At 36.5% G+C, this 22,741-nt stretch overlaps 1 protein-coding gene and 1 pseudogene across 2 annotated transcripts; both read left to right on the top strand.

Moving 5' to 3' along the window:
* Positions 1-132: 132 nt before the first annotated feature.
* Positions 133-1,587, top strand: LOC140837326 (filament-like plant protein 7; annotated as a pseudogene).
* A 1,566-nt stretch (positions 1,588-3,153) lies between these two features.
* Positions 3,154-21,866, top strand: LOC140836345 (nicotinate phosphoribosyltransferase 2-like). 2 transcript variants are annotated; one of them, XM_073201798.1, is made up of 15 exons: positions 3,154-3,602; positions 8,917-9,064; positions 9,472-9,591; positions 9,735-9,869; positions 9,958-10,019; positions 10,926-11,001; positions 12,327-12,428; positions 13,089-13,205; positions 14,074-14,132; positions 14,756-14,930; positions 20,039-20,173; positions 20,245-20,343; positions 20,722-20,830; positions 21,469-21,581; positions 21,722-21,866. In XM_073201798.1, exons 1-15 carry the CDS (start codon positions 3,436-3,438, stop codon positions 21,797-21,799), a joined length of 1,695 nt encoding a protein of 564 aa, XP_073057899.1. In that variant the 5' UTR covers positions 3,154-3,435; the 3' UTR covers positions 21,800-21,866. The 2 variants fall into 2 exon arrangements, with proteins under 2 accessions (XP_073057899.1, XP_073057900.1); XM_073201799.1 differs by lacking the exon at positions 12,327-12,428.
* The last annotated feature ends 875 nt before the right edge of the window (positions 21,867-22,741 follow it).

Raw genomic sequence — 22,741 nt, 5'->3', positions numbered from 1 at the left:
TTGATATAAATTTACCAAAATATCCTTCTTATTTTATTTTTAAAGAAAACATTGAATTATTTGTTTTTTTTTAAAAGTAAATAGATGCCTTATGCTCTTTTGAAAAACCTATTTAATAAGATATTCTTTAAAATGACGATTTGTGAAAAGAGATCGTTTCAGTGTACTGAAGCTGGTTTAGTACATTAGTTGATGACATATGTTAAATTAAAAAGATCAAACATAAATTCTGACTAGTCTTTAATAAATAGTTACTATGCATAAATAAAAAAGTTGTTTAAAAATTGTGAAAACTGCAGCATTTAAGAAGATTCTCCTGACCAAGTATTGTCAACCATTTGCTGAGTTTTGATACAAATACTTCTTTATTGTTGTTTCTCCCATCAAATGTACAATTACGAGTCTAACTTGATTCTGACTCCAATTAAGCCCATTGGAAGTTTGGAACTATAAAAAGGTTGTGTGATACTCAAAATCGATGGATCAAACTTGTTTGCCTTCAAGTATCTTGTTATTTGCTTAATGTTCCGAAAAATGTTTTAGCTCATGGAAAATTTTCCAACATGTTTTGACAGGTACAGGAACTTCTGGCAGAAAAAACAGAACTGGAAAGAGATCATAAAATTCTAGATGACAAGCTTTCATCTGCCCTCTCTGAATGAACATCAATGATAACATGGCAAAGAAACAGATGAAAATTGCCCAAGAAGCTGTTGCAGGTGATCTACTGCTAAAAAAAATAGTATATCACAGCCTATTTACAACTCGCAGAGTAGATTTCTGGAACCTTTCCTCGCAACTTTGTTCATAATTTGACATCCTCTATTTATTCATATGTAGGCTGGGAGAGGGCAGGGTCAGAAGCAGTATCTTTGAAACAAGAACTTGATAATGTTTTACAGCAGAAAGCAGCTTTTGAAGAACGATTAGGCCACTTGGATGTTGCATTGAAGCAGTGTGTGCAGCAATTGAGGATTGTTCGTGAAGAATAGGAGAAAAGAGCTCATGGCGCAGTGGCGAAGACAAAAGAAGAATTTGAGAAAACGAGGATTATTTTAGATGAAAAGGACGCCGAGAAAACTCATCTCGGTAAAGCTTCATCAGGAAAGGAAAAGGTTATTGAAGATTTGAGTAAGCATAGAACTCAGGTAGGGGCTGATCTTAATGTCCTAATGTTGAGAGTAGAATCTGCTGAAAAAGAGAATACTTCAGATGAAGTACGAGGTCCGTGTTCTTGAGAAGGAGCATGACATCCAGAATGAGCAGAGGGAATTTAATTGTCGAACCTCTGAGATTGCTCAAAAACAACTCCAAGAGAGTTAAAAAAATTGCTAAGTTGAGTCAGAATGTCAAAGGCTACGCCTTCTTGTTCGGCCTGGCCCTGCTGCTTTTGTTAAAATGAAGAATGAAGTCGAAATGCTTGGAAACAATCAAATGGAGATAAGGAGAAGAAGGCCAAATCCTTATCTGATTAGTTCAGGGAACTTTCACGTCAACGTGCCTTCTGAAACACCAAGCAAAAGAATCAATTCCCTGCCAGAGCAGTTGCATGTGATGAGAAAACAGAATTCTGAACAATGCACTTAAGAATTCAAGTGAACTCCACTTTGCTAGAACCATGTGTGCCACTACACCTTCCAGACTATCACGGGCAGGACAGATAGACGAGTTACGTGAAGGCCAAACAACTGCAGAACTAGGTGACTGTGAGGAATCTTGGGCTTCTGTTTTGATCTCAGAGCTTGAGCATTTAAAAAACAAGAAACAATTGGGCACGTCATCTCACATATATACGGGAAGTTCAGACATGAATCTTATGACTGATTTTGCTGAAATGGAAAAGTTGGCAGTAGTGTCTGTCGATTAGCCAGCTGGAACTTCTCATCATTCCTCCAAGGCATGTAATGAGATTACTCGTCCCTGAGGAAGTCCATCTGACTAGCATTATGTGATTAGTTTGGATGTTTGACACTAAAATAATTTGCAGCAACAGAAAGCAGTAAGTCGATGCAAAAATAAATCTTTTATCCACGAGATGAGATCACTTGTATAACAGTGCTCTATGTTGATGACATTCGTCTCTAAAATACAATCAAGAAAATAAATCACTACAACTCTTGTTAACAGCGAACGACATATGCAGAACTTTCAAGCACATAGTGAACGAGAAAAGAATGCAACAAAAATTTGAAAAGTATGATCAATGCAGATAGAGGGATTATTTTTAGACTATTCATTGGTTGCATAGGAGGAGCACAATCTTCTGGATATGAACACAACTTTCTTGGAAAGCGTGAAAGGCCAAGGGACGCACTGTTTGATCCGAACGCAGCCTGACTGTCGGCTAACGGCGCACTGTTTGGTCTGAGCGCAGGTGATAGACTAATGGACACAAAGTTTTCGAATTGGTGCAATCTTTATTTCGCCATATCGCACCGGGCCAGGCCGAGCCGAGCTGCCCGTGCATGAATTTCTCAGGTTTGGGGAGTTGGCGGTGTGAGGTGCCAAAGGGGGGGAGCTTTCCACAGGTTTGCTCACCCTTTTCATGTACTTGCTTTTACTTTTCTTAGCGGCCCCCGTTGTTCTCTGAGTGTGGATTCGTTCATTATTAATCGTAATTGTGTGACAAGCCATGCGTGTCCACAAAGTAAGAAAAATTAATTAAATAGAGTTTTATAAAAATATATAATAATAGAATGGATTGTGATATTTGTATAAAATTTTCAATTTTGGATTAGAATCGATTATGATTTTTGATTAATTTTTTTTCTGAATGATTTTGTATGAGAAAAAAAATGATAAACTGTTATTGGAATAAGCTTTTCGCCAAAAAAATAAATAAATAAATAAAGTGTGAAAAAAACAAATTAAAGATAATTTCAAAACATTAGAAAAGGTTTAACCAATTATAGTTATTATTGGGGTGCTCTCGCTTAATATGTAGTATAGATTGTTATGAAATATTATGATGCGAGGATAACTTTTTTTGATCTAGTGTGTTGTCTTTTCTTTGTTTAGGTTCACCGAGTTTTTAATTTTTGGACTTGGTACATAATTTTTGAATTATAACTATTTTTGATAATCTATCACAAAAATGTTATTTCATTGTCATAAAAAGTTGGACAAATAAAACAAAATAAAAGACTGTGTGAAGTGTGCTTTTGCACTTCTGCTGAAAAGGCCCGGCCCCATGAGCTGACGTGTACAGACGAACTGCAGTCGCAGTAGTAGCATAGACATGGCCGTTATTTACGAGGTCCACAAGCCGATTGGCATTCGACAGCTCAAAATAAGAGACCCCAAATTGTGCGTGTTGCTTTGTTTTGCACGAATCAGTCCTATTGATCTGCTCCCACCATTTCCATCTCTGTGTTTGTATGCTACACCACATACTCAGAATTAATCGATAAAAATCCAACCCAGCCTCAAGCAATCATGGCGGGGGCGTTGCCGGCGGCGAACGGGGTCGAGAAAGAGGAAAGACAGTCCAGAAGCATCGACGGGCCTACCAATCCTATGGTAACACCGCTACTGACTGATCTCTATCAGTTTACGATGGCCTACGCGTATTGGAAAGGAGGCAAGCACAATGAACGGGCAGTGTAAATATATGACTGTTAACTGTATTTTATTTCATTTTTCCGATTCGATTTTTTTTTTTTTTTTGATACGGCAAAATTTTGCTCGCAAAAGTATCCGTTTCTCCAGACCTGCCTATGAACGCTTACGAAGTTTATCTTCCATGAGCTAGTTTTTATGATTTAACTCATGATGTACAACTTATAAGTGAGCACATCTGGATGGGAGCAAGCATAATGATGTAATTCCGTAACATCATTGATGGTTCTTGAATCATTATTGAAATGAATCTCGATATAAAAGTTATAGAATGATTTGTTGTTAGTAGTCAATACAGTCAACTCTTTACTTGCTTAATTGTCATTTAGTTAGACCGTTAGCCTAACTGTTAGTAGTTAGGAAATGCTAATGACCGGCTATAAATACTTGTACAGGACACTACAAATGTAATTTTTTCCCTTTGATGAAATAAGATTCTTCATTTCTCTTGAGTGTATGTGTGCACTCTAACATGGTATCAGAGCATTTTTTTTTCCGCAAATTGATTCATCAGCAGTGCGGCGGTCGCGTTTTCTGCATATTATTGGTGAATTTTGTTCTCTGTTGATGCGAGGATGTCAAACAATTCAACTTTCAGCTTCAACGATCCTCTATATTTGCATCCTTCCGATGCGCCAGGGGTTTCTCTTGTGCTTGATCCGTTAATTGGCACTGAGAATTATGGAGTTTGGTACCGTGCGATGAAGCTCGCTTTACACGCGAAGAACAAAGTCGGATTTGTCACCGGTGATTGTAAACGACCAGCTGCGGAATCGCCAACTCTGTATCAATGGGAGAGATGCAATGCGGTAGTTCTCTCTTGGCTTTTATCCTCCGTATCCAAAGAAATTTATTATGGATTGGTTTATTCGACCGATGCTTCAAGCGTTTGGGCAGATCTCAAAGAGCGGTTTGATAAAATTTGTGGTTCACGGATCTATGCTCTTCACCGAGAGATTGTCCATTTTTCTCAAGGCTCTTCCACAATCTCTGTCTATTTCTCTAAACTCCGGCAGCTGTGGGATGAGTATGCTTCTTTGGTGATCTTACCGACCTGTTCGTGTCCAACATCGCAGGAATATGTTAAGCATGATCAACATCAACGCTTAATTCAATTTCTTATGGGTTTGAATGAAAGTTATGGTGCTATTCGCAGCCAAATACTTTTGATGAATCCCCTTCCTTCGGTGAATCAAGCTTATTCGCTTGCTTCTCAAGAGGAAACTCATCGCAATACTCTTGCTTCACATCCGATTGCTGATGCTCCCACCACAGCGTTCTATTCAAGTTCTAAACGATTTGACAATGTCAAGTGTGATAATTGCAATACTCCCGGCCATACTATTAGTCATTGCTTTCGTTTGATCGGATACCCTCCGGGACACAAACTGCATAAAAGATTTCCTCAAGTGAAGAACTCTAAGTCAGCTCCTCACCCGTCTAAGGTTCCTGTTAGTAATTCATCAGTTTCACAGACATCTTCTACTGAATCTGGACCAGTGACTTCCTCTGGTGGCATGTTTACATCTTCTCAGTATGATCAGATTCTACGATTGCTTGCGGCTTCACCTATGTCCAATGAAGTTACAGCAAATTGGGCAGGTAATATCACTAGCTTGATGTCTATTTCTGAAGCTAATGATTGGATTTTGGACACTGGTGCGAATGCTCATATTACAGGAACTTCTAATGGTTTGCAAGATTCTCAAACATGTCCTCTACCTACTGGATCTGTTCGTCTCCCAAATGGTATATCTGCGCCCATTTTATCTCGTGGCTCAGTGCACTTATCCACCTCTTGCACTTTGTCAAATGTCCTTCATGTCCCTGACTTCAATTTTAACCTGTTATCCATATCCCAATTTACCAAAGACAATAATTGTTGTGTCACTTTCTACCCCACATTTTGTGTGTTTCAGGAACTCTTGACTGGGAAGATCACGGGGATTGGTAAACTCAAGCATGGATTATACTATCTTGTTAGGACATCTTTGAACAAAGTTAGATCACACCAATGTTTTTCTTCTTCCTGTTTTGACAATAATGGGTTGTCCCCTTATTCACCAACGTGTAATGTTTCTGCTTATGCTAACAATGATATTGATATATGGCATCAACGTTTTGGTCACATGTCTGTGTCAAGATTATCTTGTCTGCCTTTTATCAAACAAAAGAATCTTACCAAGCATTGTTCCATTTGCCCACTGTCAAAGCAAACACGAAATTCTTTTCCAATCAGTGACCGTGCTATATCCCCTCATGTGTTTTATTTTATTCATATAGATATTTGGGGTCCATATCGGACACCAACTCATGATGGTGCACGATTTTTCCTTACCATTGTCGATGATTTTTCTCGATGTACTTGGGTCTTCTTAATGCATTCTAAATCCGATACACTTCAAGTCCTCAAACACTTCTTTGTCTTTGTGTCTACGCATTTCCAGAAAAATGTCCAGACCATTCGAACCGATAATGCATCTGACTTCTTTAACCATGAATGTAAAATGCTTTTCCAGTCCCTTGGTATTGTGCATCAAAGTTCATGCCCATATACACCTCAACAAAATGGGCTAGTCGAGCGTAAACATCGTCACATTCTCAATGTTGCGCGAGCTCTTAAGTTTCAAAGTTCACTTCCTACTATATATTGGGGAGAATGTGTGCTTCATGCAGCTTTTTTAATCAATCGTACTCCCACTCCATTATTGTCAAATAAAACACCTTTCGAAGTTTTATTCCACAAATTTCCCTCCTATACTCAACTTAAGGTCTTTGGGTGTCTATGCTATGCTTCTAATCCCAAGCCTATAGACAAGTTCGATGTTAGGGCCAAACCTTATATTTTTCTTGGTTTTCCTCCGCATCAAAAAGGTTTTAGGTTGCTTGATCTCACCACCAAACAATTTTTTGTGTCTCGTAACGTGGTTTTTCATGAGGATACCTTTCCCTTTGCTTCCTGCCAACCAGCCTTGCCCTTGTTTCCTCACCCCCCAGTATGTGATTTCGATGAGGACCATCTTCCATTGCCGAGTACCTCTTCCCCAGCTTCTTCTTCCCAGTCACAATCTGTAGTTACTCCATCTTCAAATCAGATTGTTCCTTCTCGTCATTCATCTCGGCCGTCCCGTCCCCCAATTTGGACCAGAGATTATGTTTGCTCTGCCACTTCTACTCCCTATCCTATTTCACATTCCCTTACTTATGATCATCTCTCACCTACATATCAATCCTTTCTTGCTTCTATATCTCAAGTTTCTGAACCAAAGTCATTCAAAGAGGCCTCCTCTGATCCTAAATGGTGTGAGGCCATGGCTGTGGAAATTGCAGCCTTAGAAGCCAATAATACTTGGGTGCTCGTACCACTTCCTCCGGCTAAGAAAGCCATTGGTTGTCGTTGGGTCTATAAGATCAAACATAACGCGGATGGAAGTGTCAATAAGTATAAAGCCCGGGTAGTTGCTAAGGGATATACTCAAGAATATGGTGTTGATTATCATGATACCTTTTCACCCGTAGCTAAGATTGTAACAGTTCGGTGCGTGTTGTCTTTTGCTACTGCCCGAAACTGGCCTCTCTTTCAAATGGATGTTTCCAATGCTTTCTTACAAGGTGATTTAAATGAAGAAATTTATATGAATGTTCCTCCTGGTTTTGAACGTCCTAAGTCTAACAATGTTTGCAAGCTGCTGAAATCGTTATATGGTTTAAAGCAAGCTTCTCGACAATGGAATGCTAAGTTTTGCTCCATTCTCCTACAGCATGGCTTTGTTCAATCTGCCCATGATCATTCTTTGTTTGTGAAGCGACATGATGTGCACATTACTATTCTCTTGGTTTATGTGGATGATATTGTTATCACAGGGAGTGATCTCTCTTCCATTTCTGAATTGAAAGCCTATCTTCATGATCATTTTGATATTCGTGATTTAGGTTTTTTAAAATACTTTTTGGGGATTGAGATTGCTCGATCTAAGCGTGGTTTGTGTCTGAATCAACGTAAGTATGCTCTCGAACTCATTTCTGAGGCTGGCCTTTCTGGTTGCAAGCCTTATGCCACTCCCATGGAGCAACACTTAAAGTTAACCACGGCCGAGTTTGATGCAACCTTTACCTCTGATTCTGCTGTCCCTGATCTGCCGTTGACTGATCCTTCTGTATATCAGAGATTAATTGGCAGGCTTATATACCTTACTATTACCCGGCCTGATATTTGTTACGTGGTACAACATTTGAGTCAATTTATGCAGGCTCCTAAAGCTTCTCATTTGCATGCTGCTCACCGTGTTCTTGCATACATCAAACAATCTCCTGGTTCAGGCATTTTGTTATCAGCTTCCTGTGACTTGCAGCTGCATGCTTATTGCGATTCCGATTGGGCCTCCTGTCCAATGAGTCGAAAATCCATCACTGGTTACTTCATCTCCCTTGGTTCTTCCCCCATTTCTTGGAAAACGAAGAAACAAAACACTGTCTCTCGATCATCTGCCGAGGCCGAGTATCGCTCCATGGCTGCTGCAACTTGTGAAATTGTATGGTTGCGTGGTATATTTTCCGATATGGGTTTACAATTTACTCACCCTACGGTTCTGCATTGTGACAATCAAGCTGCCCTTCATATCGCAGCTAATCCCTTATTCCATGAACGGACGAAACACATTGATATTGATTGTCATTTTATTCGAGAGAAGATTCGAGCCAAGCTTATTACCACCTCTCATATTTCCACTCATTGTCAACCTGCCGATGTTTTTACAAAAGCATTGAGTGCCGACCAACATTGTTTTCTACTCTCCAAGCTTGGAATGTTCAACCTTCTTCAAGCTTGAGGGGGGATGTTAGTAGTCAATACAGTCAACTCTTTACTTGCTTAATTGTCATTTAGTTAGACCGTTAGCCTAACTGTTAGTAGTTAGGAAATGCTAATGACCGGCTATAAATACTTGTACAGACACTACAAATGTAATTTTTTCCCTTTGATGAAATAAGATTCTTCATTTCTCTTGAGTGTATGTGTGCACTCTAACATTTGTCATAACATGATTGTGCTGGGTGAGAGCCTGATTTTGTCTTTCTGTATTCATATGCTAACACGTACATGTGCCTGTCTACAGATGGCTAAGATGGGATAAATATTCAAAGGTTTCCTGAAAGTTTAACCATATAAAAAGATAATAGTATTATTTTTGGCCGTGAGAATTATCTGGAAATATTTATGCTCCATCATGTATCTATCTACGAGGAGAATATGTAGTCTGTGTGATAGCATCTTCATGGTGATGAGGTATCCTTTTTCAGGTTTGACTTGTATTTTCGGAGGAATCCTTTTGGAGGTGAATATACAGTTTTTGCTGGTCTAGAAGAGTGCATAAAGCTAATTGCTAATTTTAGATTTACGGAAGATGATATTGCCTTTATCCAATCATCTTTGCCTCCGACATGTGAGGTATATTGATTTACTTAATGTGTCAATGGGCACATAGTAGTTTGCTTTTATGTTCAAATTTTTAATAATTGATTACGAGTTTGAAACAAAATATCATATAGTGATGTACACAGATACAAGTGCCCGTCTTATCAATCCTTGGAATTTAACTTTCGGCTTCAGACTTAAATGATTAGCATAAAATGATCAAGCTAAGTGATCCATGGATAAACGTTCTTGAAGAAATTCTTCATGTATCAACATGTTAGGTATATCAATTTACATGCTGCATCAATTATTGCCATTAATCTTTATCAAGAAATTATTTTTCTCATGCTTTCGAAGAACTTCAGGTCTGTCTCATTTGTTCCCGTGGCACACTGATTGAGGATTCAGAAATAATGATGACTTTTGGATGTTTGATTTAGGTTGGCTTCTATAACTATCTAAGGGGAATAGATTGTTCAGATGTGGAGATACATGCTTTTTCTGAAGGTTGTGTTGTGTTTCCAAGGATGCCATTAATGAGAGTTGAAGGACCAGTAGCAGTAAGTATCTAGTAGGCATTCCCTTTTAAAGCAATCTATTTTGAGATCTTTTTGAAGTTATTAAACTGTACTAATGTATTGCTTTGCATCAGTTCATTGGTTTTAGTTGCTGCTTCTCATGGTGATTGTGTTTGTCTTTTAAGGTTGTTCAGCTGCTTGAAACCCCACTTTTAAACCTAGTAAATTATGCATCTTTGGTAGCTACAAATGCTGCAAGGCATCGTTTTGTTGCTGGAAAGTCCAAACTACTTCTTGAATTTGGGCTGCGACGAGCACAGGTCTCATCTATTGCCTATTTGTTTTATGTTGATGTTCTAGTCTTTTTTTGTGATTATCAAATGTTTTGTTTGTCTGCTTTTCACGCAGGGCCCTGATGGTGGAATAGGAGCCTCAAAGTACTGTTACATGGGTGGATTTGATGCGACAAGGTGACTCACATTGATGAATCAAATTTTGAATTTCTTTTTCATTTGTGGGTGTCATTTGATAATTATGCCAATTTTTATTAGAATTATGTCAATTTGTTTTTAGAATTATGTCAATTCTTTTTCATTTTGAATTTTTCTTTTTCATTTGTGGGTGTCATTTGATAATTATGCCAATTTTTATTAGAATTATGTCAATTTGTTTTTAGAATTATGTCAATTTTATTATACTTCTTGTGGTCCTTTTTCTACATGTAGTTTCAGAAGGTTAAAGGAGCCATGAGATTTTGTTGTCTCTGTGTTACCAATCTTTAATCTGGTCAACGTTGTGCATCATAAATTGACTGTGTAAATACATAAATATATATATGTGCGTGTGTGCGTGTGTGAAACAATATTATTTTTTGTCATGAGTAATCTCAAATACCTCTGAATTCAATTTTATGAATTGGATTTGTTGGCAACGGAAAAATGTCTTTGTAATCCTGTAATTTTGGATGTCAAATTTCAAAAGCAGCATACTGTTGATTATTAGCATTTTGGTTTTCCTACATGTGTTGTCTAATCAAATGGCCCTGGTCCGAGGACAATTTTTACCCTTCCCTTGTTAAACTAGCCAAAAATATAATTGCTACGTCAGTATGATTGTTGCAGTTAGCTTGGTAGTTGATCTTCAGCATTTTGAATAACTGCTTGTTTGTTCTTCTGAAAACAATTTTTTTTTTTGAATAGTTCTGAAAACAATTATTAATCCCCAAAAAGGGTAATATCATGGATCTGTAGGTTCAAATCGAAATAAGGCATGCAGAAATGATACTTATCCTTTTGCCCTCCAGTTTTAATGTAGCTTCTTTTTGACAATTGAACTTTATTCACGAGCTTATCTGTCTTTGTTGTTTGTGTTAACAGCAATGTTGCCGCTGGAAAACTATTTGGAATACCACTTCGTGGAACACATTCCCATGCATTTGTCAGCTCTTTTCTGGTAGTTACCATTTTATTTATTTATTTATTATTACAACATTAGGGTGGGGGATTTTTTTGCTTTTACATGGGTTCGAACCCACGCCCCTACCTCAAAAGGGAGAAGTTCATGCCACTTTACCTAAGTGGAGGTGGCAGTAGTTACTATGTTTATGCATGTCAAAAATTGTGTTCGCCAGAAGGACCTGTTATGTATGGTTTTTCTCGCCTGGATTATATAGGCATCTAATTAAAAAAAAAGGTTTTTGATGATCTGAACTCTACATCCCTTCATAGTTATTATTTTATAAACAAGTGTGTAGCACAATCTAATGATTGATTTCTTTCTGGAGTTAATGAAATCCACTTACTTTTTCACTTAATTGTCAATGCCCATTCCTAAAAACATATTAAAACTACTCGAGGTTTAAAAAGTTATATTTTCCTAATATTTTTTTTAAAAAAACTAACAGGATTTATAAAATGGTTAATTTTTTTTATAAGTTTTGTTAAAACAAAAAGAAAATGACTATAACAAAAATTGATATCTATGACTCCAAATAGCTGTACTAAATTCATTCTCACACTTATATTTTCTCACATTAATTTATTAATGCTCACACACATTTTCAAATCAATTAATATCTAATTTTTATCTTCATAATTTAAATTGAAATAAAAGAGAAAATAAAAACAAATTAAACTATTTATATTTGAAATTTATTTCTGATTAAATTTATGCTCACAAAATTATTGTATTTTTTTTAAAAATAAAAAGCTATTGTATGTTCACAAAGCTATTGTATTTCGAAGACATCAAAAGATGTATATTTATTGATCATATAATTAATTATAGATCTATTATTTAAAAACAAATTATATATTTTTCCTTTGTATCTGCCTGATGCGAAGTGATTTTGGAGATGGGGTTAGTAGATGTTTGGGGATTCCAATTAATATTCAATAAAGAAATTATACTTAATTTTATAGAAAAAGTCAGTTTTTCTATGAACAAATACATATGGAATGAATCTAGGATGAGGAATAAAGTTAATCTATATTTTTATTCATTGTTATCTAGAATTAGGTTATAATATTTGCCTTGCATGTTCCTTAAAATTTACTTTATGAAATGAGGGAGGTGGTTATATATGATTTTTGAAGTGGAGGTCTTTTTATTTAGCCAATTTTTAAGGGAGGTAGTTGTAATTGACTTATCGCTGGCCATGCTACATGGCAATGAAAACATAACATACTCAATTAACTATTTCATGATTTGAATGCTCAGCAATATGTCATTAACTTACTATGCACACGATCTATCATACCAAACATCTGACTGTGCAGAGCATTGATGAGATCACCAAGAAGTCACTTCATAGTTGTGATGGCTCAAATGTGTGTGAAGATTTTGTTAGTTTGGTGCATACTTGGTTAAGAAAATTGAAGGTGTAGTTAATATATCCCTGCTGCTTTATATTTTCTTTTATCTCATTCTTATTCTCAATCAGTTTCAAGTTCATATCCTCCTTGCATGTTAATATGAAATCTTGATATACTTGTTGGGTTTTAGTGAGAAACATGAACTTTTGATCTTTATTTTGGTTATTGCTTTTTTTTTTTTTTGCCATAGGTAATTGCTTTTAAGTTCAGTGGAGTCCCACATATGTTGGTTTTCAGTTCGTGCAAGGTGCTGATATCATAAATATTAAGGAATAGCCAAACATTAGACCAAAAATTATATCGATGCATTCGAACTGCACATGCCCATAAATCACAAGTTAACAAAATCACTTACTCTTGTGTAAAGTACAAGTGTCCCCTGACACTGGCTCTTCAGTTCTTTTTCTGTGTGAAACATTCTGAAATTTTAAGTTCTAAAGAATTTAAAGTCTTTAATGAGTACAATCTTTATTTTCTTATTATCTTATCCCAAAGTATAATATAAAGTTGTGCTGATAACATTCTTATTGTAATTTGTTGAGATGAGGTTGAATATCACATCACCTGACTAAAAAGGTTGAGATATGTTTGTGGTGTAATTTTAACGTATTGAGAAATCTTTGCATTAAAATGGTATTCTCTGATTCAACCTTTTCATCTGATTAGTGTTCAGATTTATTGGGCTGTATTTTTGGCGAAACAAATCAAAGTGAGCTGGCTGCTTTCATCTCGTATGCTCTTGCCTTTCCGAGAAACTTTTTGGCCCTTGTTGACACGTATGATGTAAGTGAAGCTAAAATAATAGAAACAAAAAGTTAGAAATTCTCTCTTCGAAAATAAAAATAAAATGATGTAAGTGAAATTATTTATAGTTCAATTTATTCTCTTTGCTTATGCTGTCTTGTTTTCTATAGCTTCTATAGCATTTCATTCTTGGAACGACATTCGACCTGACTTTCTGGTCATGGTTATCAAGAAGTATAGATTAATTCCATGCAGATACAGATTCGTTGAATTACCACCTCAATGACAATTTATCCTTTGCATATCTTTGTATTTTTTGACTAGTATGTGGGGCAGAGGAATTTGTGTAATATCACTCAGGTATAGAATCTAATTAAATATTTAAGGGCCCTGGATGTGTATTATTCAACCTCTAGGGTAATAAAGCAGTAAATCTTTGCAATAATGTTTACATTTATTAAGTTGAAAACTTCAGTGGTCAGATGAGTTTTTCCTAAAGTTTTGTCCATTTTATCTCTATAGTTTCTCAGGGATCCTTTCATTGGTTTTTTAGTTCAACTTCCTTCAGTTTACTTGTTCCAGTTTTAGCATGTCTCTCAGTTTGCCCGTCTGTTTTTGCTCTCAAGAACAACAAACTATCGTTTTTGACAAAGAAACAAGTAAAGTTGATCTCTCCAGATTGAAATATTCTTATCTTGGAGAAGGTTGAATTTATATGTTGAGAAGCATGTGAATACTTCAAATTCCTTTCTTAAAATTTTTATACTGATTGTGCATAAGAATCCATATGGTACCGCAAACTGGCAAACTTACATCATACACACAAATTTCATTTATTTTGTTCACAATCAGAGTACCAATTCCTATTTTTCTGTCATGAAGTGACTCTTGTAATCTTTTTGAGCAGGTGATGAGAAGTGGTATTCCTAATTTTTGTGCAGTGGCTCTAGCTCTAAACGATTTCGGGTGCGTACAAGTCTTATTGTTTTGTTGATTCTTTATGTCGTGAATCCTAACTATGCTAGCTTTAGGGTGTACTTGTTTTTCAGTTTTTTATATTAGTTATGTGGGTGCTCCACCTGTAGGCTCTATGGAAATCATGTTTCTTTCAATGTAGTTTTGCAAATATCTATCGTGAATAGTACAAATATTGAGTAAGTATTGGTGTATCAGGCGATGTCTTGGGAAGACATCATCCTTGGATAGTTTTTCTGATTCAGATAGAAATCGAGGTTTCAAATAGTTCCAAGAAAATTGCTAGATCTTATAGCTTTTTAACTGTTCGAATAAATTTTGGAAATTATACGGTTACTTTTTGGTTGGTACATGATTCTGGAAACATTAAAGGTGGTTTACTTTTTCAGCACGTGAAAAAATTACAAGAGTTGTGCGAATAGATTTGACTATTAAGTTACATAGTTGTAGACTGTAAAGACATCACTCTTAAATCAGGTAAGCCACCTAACTTCACTTAAACTGCTGATCATTGATCTGACAAAAACGTGTTACAAGTATTCTCTATCCATCCCACTTCTACAGGTTGGGCATATTTTCCTTCCGACACCTTGTTTTCTAATATTCTTTTGCAGTTATAAAGCAATAGGAATTAGACTTGATTCCGGTGATCTTGCCTATCAGTCATGTGAGGCCCGAAATTTTTTTCGGGTGGTTGAGAAGGAATTTGGAGTGTCAGAGTATGGAAAGACGAGCATAACTGCTAGCAATGACCTCAATGAAGAAACTTTAGATGCTTTAAACAAACAGGTATAGAAAAAAAGCATATAGTTTTCAAAAGCAATACAGATTGTTGATAAATCAAGAGGACATCACAACTGGAATCTCATATTTCAGTGATTGATTGAGATATGATAATATTTCCTTGATTATTATATTTTTTAATCTTTTCTTTTCAGTTGTATTTTTTCCACTTTATATTGGTGTACATTGTATTGAGAATGAGCAGAATAATAAAATAAGAGAACATTTTTCTCTTCTACGTTAACTTACATGGTATCAGCAGGGTTTGACAATGGACTTTAAAGCAGCCATGGTTGGTTCATCTTTGACCGCCAGCAACACCTCTTCGTCCACGCGTACATCTTCTTCCAGTACCAGTGAAGGTCCAAGGTCAATACTTCACCATCTCCAACTATTTCTCTGCTAGAACAGCCCTTCCAAGTGACCATCCATAAATTAAATGGGACACAATTACCTGAATGGGCTCAGTCGATCCGGCCCGTGATCGACGGCAAAGGCAAACTTGGATATTTGAGTGACGACACTAAGTCACCTTCATTCGACGATTCCCGTTACCTACAGTGGCACTTTGAGAACTCCATGGTTATCGCATGGCTAATCGACTCCATAAATCCAGCTATCGGTAAACCTTTTCTCTTTCTCCGCACGACCAAAGATGTCTTGGAGGCAATACGGGATACCTACTCCAATCAAGACAATCACTCCCAAATATATGAATTAACCACATGGATGTGGAAATTGCGGCAAGGTAATCGATCAGTAACCACGTACTATGATGAGTTGCTTGTACTCTGGCAAAAATTGGATTTTTTCCAGGAAGATAAATGGGAAAGCTCATCCGATGCAACTCGCTATACGCGAAAAATCGAGAGGAGCATAATCTTCGTGTTCTGGCTGGCCTTAACGCCGACCTGGATGATGTGCGCGGTTGTATCCTTGGCCCTTGCCAAGTCTTTGCGAGGACTTCTCGGAGGTGCGCCACGAAGAATCTCGGCACCTTTTCATGCTGAAATTTAGCGTCAGGCGACCACTGGCAGGCGACGACTCTGCCTTCATTGCCAAAGGAGCTCCAGGAGCAAAAGGTGGAAATCATCTGGTCTTTGGTGCGATGTTTGTAAGCGGAACAATCACAATCAAAATACTTGTTGGAAGTTGCACGACCAACCCTTAAACTGGAAGAAAAGCTCTAAGCATGAGTTTAAGCCTAGTGGTGATATACGGGCTTTCAGCAGCAGTAGTTCTGAACAAAGCCCAGGCTAATTTTGTATCATATAAAAATATCTCATCAAACGGCAAAGCAGCATCTAGCAAAAAAACGAGAAGACTTTGTCCCAAAACACGAACAAGCATCTACTCAGAGGTTGGATCAAGAAATTCACATGAGAGTCTCAGTGATCCGTATGTCACTGTACCGGGTAGTCTCAAAATTTTTGATGATCTTGATCTTCCTATTGCTCTTAAGAAAAATGTCTGGTCTTGCACACAGCATCCCTTGTTTAATTTTGTATCACATAAAAAGATCCCATCTTCGTGAAGCTCTGAAAAATGTTCATGAAACTTGGAGTCTTTATTTCACAATTATCGAATGTGGTTATCCCTAACAATGTTCATGAAGATCTGAAAAATGCCTTCTTGAATGGTGACCTAGAAGAGGAAGTCTACATGGATCCTCCAATTGGATTTACCGAAAAGTTTGGAGTCAAGGTATTCAAATTTAAAAAATCTCGTACGGTCTTAAACAATATCCCAAAGAATGGTATGAGAGATTTACCTCATTCCTTAAGGATCAAGGCTACAGTCTAGGAGAAGCTAACGATACTATCTTATAAAATCTATAAGAGACAATATATCTATAATGATTGTGTATGTGGATGATATCATTTTGATTGGGGATGACATGGAAGAAATGGACAGATTGAAACAAAATTTGGATACAGAATTTGAAGTTAAAGATCTAGGCCGACCAAGATACTTCCTGAGAATGGAAGTAGCTAGGTCAAATAGGAGAATTGTTGTCTCACAGCGTAAGTACACCCTTGATCTTTTAAAAGGTACTGGAATGAGTGGTTGTAGACCAGTCGATACCCCAATTGATACAAATGTCAAACCCGAGGAAGTGAAAGATGGTACACCTGTTGACAAATGAAGATACCAGGTAGTCAATTCATCCACTCTCTATAAGAAGATCATCTTGAAGTAGTTTATCGAATTTGTCATTGCTTGAAAAGTTCTCCGGCGAAAGGACTTTTGTTTTTAAAATGTGAAGAAAAGAGAATTGAAGCATATACGGATGATGATACAGAAGATCGACGTCTGGATATTGTACATTTCTATGGGTAATCTAATCACATTGAAAAGTAAGAAACAAAGTGTGGTTGCAAGGAGTCGTGTTGAGCCCGAATTCAGAGCATTGACAAATGAAATATGTGAAGTTTTGTGGATCAAAAGAGTTTTAGAAGATCTCAATAGACCGTCAAGCTTACCGATAAAGCTTTATTGTTACAACAAATCAGCTATCAGCAATGCTCATAACCGGTGCGGCGGTGCTACATAGTTAGGAAATGAAGAAGATGATGAAATGAAGAAACACGTTGTGGGAAAATTACGTATTGACTATATTGGAATGAAACAATACAAGAGTATTTATATACAATTGATAAGAATAAAATAAATGAATAAAAAAGAGATAATCTCCAATATTGTTGTGACAATATAACAGAAGATGATTCTACTATCTTCCAGAAGCATCATCAGGTGAGATCCTCTACAACCAAGTGCATGGTGCAAGTCATCACTTGACTTCCCCCCGCAAGCTCAGCAGGGGATTTGAATCAATGCTGAGCTTGAGTCGTAACCGATGAAAGGCAGCCGAGGATAAGGTTTAGTTAGGATGTCTGCTGTTTGATCAATTGAGGGCACATGTTGAACACTTAGAGTTTCGGAGAGAACCTTTTCTCGTACAAAGTATAAGTCAAGTTCAATGTGTTTAGATTTCGAGTGAAGAACCGGGTTAGCACTTAGAGATATAGTGCTAAGGTTATCACACCATAAGATTGGAGTTTTGGACAGTGGGATGTACAACTCAGTGAGCAAGGATTTGAGCCATGTTAATTCTGAAATGGCATTAGCTAAGCTGCGATATTCAGCCTCTGTACTGGAGCGGGAGACAACTGGCTGTTTCTTAGAACACCAAGAAATGGGAGAGCTTCTTAGAAACCAACAAGAAGCCTGGGGTAGAGCGATGATCATTTGGATCATTGGCCCAATCTGCATCACAATAGCCAGAAAGGGATAGATATGTAGAAGCAGTAAGATGAAGTGCGAAGTTCATCGTGCCATTTAAATAACGGAGAATTCGCTTGACTGCCTTCCAATGTAGATGAAGAGGGGCTTGCATGAATTGGCACACTTTATTCACACTATAAGCAATATCTGGACATGTAATAGTCAAATATTGTAGAGCACCCACTGTACTCCGATAGAGTGTGACATTATCAAAAGGGTCCCCTTCTCGGGAAGACAGTTTTAGACCAGACACCATAGGGGTAGGAAGAGGCTTGGCATTATCCATTTTGGTTCGAGCAAGGAGATCATTAATGTGCTTAGTTTGAGACATGAACAAGGTGTCCTTTGTTGGGCGAGAGACCTCAATGCCCAAAAAATAGGAAAGATCACCCAAGTGCTTTAAAGAGAATTTGGCGTGCAGCTGGGAAATAAGATCCTGGATTCGTGATGTATCGCTTCCTGTTATAATAATATCATCAACGTAAACAAGCACATAAATAATGTAAGACGATGTATATCGAATAAACAAAGATACATCCGCTTTGGATTGAACAAAACCCGTGGACTGAAGAACATATTTAAGTTTATCAAACCAAGCACAACCATAGATGGCTTTATTGAGACGACACACAAGCGGCAATCCATATTGGAGGCACTCAAAACCAGGAGGTTGCTGCATAAAAATTGTTTCTTGAAGATGCCCATTAAGAAAGGCATTGTTGACGTCTAATTGTTGTAAGGACCATCTCTTGGAGAGAGCAATAGTAAGAACAACCCGAATTGTTGTTGGCTTGATCTGAACTCAAGTTTATGTGAGTTGTATGGTCGAAGATATGGAAAACGACACCCGAATACTCGGAAGATTGAGTAATCAGGGGAAGTATTGGTGAGACTGGTAAGCGGGACTGCCCCATGTGTGGCATTGGTGGGAAGACGATTTATGAGGTAAACAGCAGTAGCGAAGGCATCATCCCAGAATCTGAGAGGCATGTGAGCATGGGCAAGAAGAGATAGACCCATATCAACAATATGACGGTGTTTTCTCTCAACGACTCCATTTTGTTCGGAAGTGTGAGGACAAGTACGACGATGAATAATGCCAAAGTGTTGAAAGAAAGATTCTCTAATTTGCAATTCTATAAAATTATTGTTAGGTGATTGTTTTATTCACCGTTGGCCCAAGTCATTGATACACCACATAGAGAATTTCTCCTGTTTAGCTGTGTTGTGATGTTTCTTTCAACTGCATTTACTCTAGCAGTAATCTTTAGGAGCTGCCAACATCTTTCATGTATTTGCCTAAATGATATGCTTACAAAAGCAAATCTCCTGGGTTTCCCTTCTATGTTGATTTTCGCTTTTAAAGAGATTTTATGATCAAGTTTTGGAAAGGAATTGAGTGAGAGATCTTATTTTTGGTGCTCAACTATTATGAGTCACTAAACGACAGATATAATAAAATATTTTCCCTCATTTTCCAATCTGTAAACTGCTTATACATTCTAATGATCTCAAAAATGAATTTGTAAATTTTTCTGGGGAATATTCTTTTTGAATTCCCTGCCTTGCATTTCTAATCTATAAAGTTTGTCCTTTGGAAAAGATGGGAAAGAAAATGTAACCTTAATATATGAACGAGGATGAGGTCAGTGGGTAAAATTTGGTCACGTTTTGGGGGCTTTTATTTCTTGTTTATTTATGGAAATTCTTGTCAATGCAAATGATTATATATTTTGCATCATCAACCTTTTGTTATTTATGAAAAAAAAATTAGACTTTTTTTATCCTTTTGGTTTGCAATTTTTTTTACCTTTTTATGTTTTCACCAGGGTCATGAAGTTGATGCGTTCGGAATTGGAACACATTTGGTTACATGTTATGCTCAGCCTGCCTTAGGTGTCGTTTTCAAACTGGTCGAAATAAACAACAAGCCACGTATAAAACTTTCTGAAGATGTCTCGAAGGTTTGATCCTCATGATATCACATCAAAACATATCCTAGAATAGAAATTCATTCGTAAAACTTTTGCTTCAGGTCTCCATTCCGTGCAAAAAAAGGTGTTACAGATTGTATGGGAAGGAAGGGTACCCTCTTGTGGATATTATGACTGGGGAAAATGAACCTCCTCCCAAGGTACTTATTCAATTTCTCTACTACCTCAATACTTCGTAGATTTCCATGGAAACTTTCTTTGCTCTCAGATACTACTTTTTACTCAATTAAAAAAAGTGTTTGCATCTTTCAGAGGGATGATTATTGAATGTGTTACTATTGAGATTGTTTACCATTTAAGAATCTTGGGCAACATCCTTATGAAGTATTCAGTCAGCCAAAAAAATTATTGTGCTAATGGAAGTTAGATTTTTTAGCAGCATTTAATTGTTATGATGAAACAATTGCATAATTACTAGTATTCATTGCATTTGCACTGCTTACTTGTGTAATAAATGATCTCGCCTCTCAGCATAACCACTTGGTGTCTCAACTATTGTTTAAATTTTCAAAATTCAGGTAGGTGAAAGAATTTTGTGTCGCCATCCGTTCAATGAATCCAAAAGAGCATATGTGGTGCCACAGCGTGTTGAGGAGCTTATGAAATGTTTTTGGCCCGGTAAATCAGGTGTGATATTTGGTTTCTTGCGTTATTCCATGATATTTTCCTAAACCTCTATTAAATGCATGGCCTATTTTTGTCCAATATGTACCTTAAAGTTTCTTGGCATCTTGATGCCTTGCATATGCTGAAAAGTGAATATTTTTATAAAAAAATTGTGTATTTTCTTTTGACAATGTTATACCATAGGCATTAATTGGTTTCTCAAAGTCAGTTCCTTTTGAAATCACTTCTGTATAACATATAATCCATGTGTTTCATCAGCATTTCTAGGAGTCATAATTTGTGTATCTTAGATATCCGTCCCCATATTACCAGTTGCAAATGATAACAAATGCTTTCATGCTCCGTATTCCCCCAAAGATTGAACTTCCGTGCTCTAGGATCATATTTGGCGTGACACTTCATCTTGCTGACATTTAATTCTTGGACGAACATCACTTTCTGCAAGCTATGCTATTTCGTATGTGAACCTTCATGTTTTGTGTCAATGGTACAAAATCTCATGTAATACAGCTACCCTGCATCTAATCTTTTTTTGTGTATCTTGGTCGTCGCCTTGTTAGCATTATGCAATTTTTTTAGAGGCCATCCTTATTGGTCATCATGTTAATAATGTTCGTTTTGCTTTTTCATATTTGTAGGAAAAGATAGAGCAGAGTTACCACCCATAAAATTAATAAGAGAACGATGTATTAAACAACTGGATCAGATGCGACCCGACCACATGAGAAGGTTGAATCCAACACCTTACAAGGTACATACAGTAATTTACAGTTACCGATACCTTTTTATCTTTTTCCATTCCACCAGTTAAAAACAATTATATTTTTTCTTCCAATTTTATGTTTTCTCGTTGCAAAATCCTACTGATTTGCTACTTCATCTTCTGGGCAGGTTAGTGTAAGTGCAAAATTATATGATTTCATTCATTTCTTGTGGCTCAATGAAGCACCAGTTGGAGAGCTGCAGTGAATGCGAGATATGATAAATGGAAGGGAAAACAGTTTTAACTGGGAACCGACCACCCCGCAAGGAGCAGAGAAATATATATATATATATATATATATATATATATATATATATATATATATATATATATATATATATATATATATAGCCTAACCTACGGTAGTTATCTATTAATTATTAGTAAAAATAAATGTGCAATCCGCTCTGCATATTATATTTCAATGTTTTTTAGTTTAATAAATATTTAGGTGAGATGGTTTTCGTTGTTTAAGTGAATATATTATAGATATTTATTATTTACAAACACGCTTTGGGCAAATGATCAAAATACTATTTAAAATCAGCTGATATATATGTGTTAATTTTATTAATTCATAAGAATGGTTTCACCAAAATTCAATATAGAAGTTACCAACTTTCTATATATGTTTCATTAACATATGCAATCGATGTTTCTTTTATATGTTTCTTTTTTTTTACAGATATATATTTCTTTTTTTAATAATTAAATTCATAAATTATTAAATACACAATATGTAAATAAGAAAAATTAAGATCTCAGAACTTTAAAATATATCGTTCAGTGTTTACATGCAACAATCTCGATCGAAAGAGGAGTGTATTTCAATTGAACTTATTATTCATTTAAGATAAAAGGCTAGTTCTAGCTTGGAAAACAACGAATAAAATACGTCCACACGTGCTTTTTATTAGTTTGGGATTGGGGTTTTGGGATGTAATGCCTATACATGCATTGCTGCTCGATCCACGACTTGCAAGTGCTGACCTCTAATTAAATTTTAAAATAATATGAATTCTGGGAGGGGCCAAATTGTTTTATATTTGCGCTTAATAAAAAAAGACTATATTTGGATAGGGAAATGCTGTTTTTTTTTTTTTAAAAAAACATTTAACTGCCGCGCACAAAAGTCAAGGCGGATTCTA

Source organism: Primulina eburnea, chromosome 7, assembly GCF_022965805.1.
Source record: "Primulina eburnea isolate SZY01 chromosome 7, ASM2296580v1, whole genome shotgun sequence".
NCBI lineage: Eukaryota > Viridiplantae > Streptophyta > Magnoliopsida > Lamiales > Gesneriaceae > Primulina > Primulina eburnea.
The sequence above is the reverse complement of the archived record's forward strand: the minus strand, read 5'-3'. Positions and strand labels throughout refer to the sequence as shown.

Excerpts from the sequence above, each read along its gene's own strand:
- LOC140836345 (XM_073201798.1), top strand. The coding sequence starts at position 3,436 with ATGGCGGGGGCGTTGCCGGCGGCGAACGGGGTCGAGAAAGAGGAAAGA. Across the intron at positions 9,870-9,957 it reads TTGGGCTGCGACGAGCACAG|GGCCCTGATGGTGGAATAGG; the intron begins GTCTCATCTATT and ends CTTTTCACGCAG. Across the intron at positions 13,206-14,073 it reads CCCTTGTTGACACGTATGAT|GTGATGAGAAGTGGTATTCC; the intron begins GTAAGTGAAGCT and ends CTTTTTGAGCAG.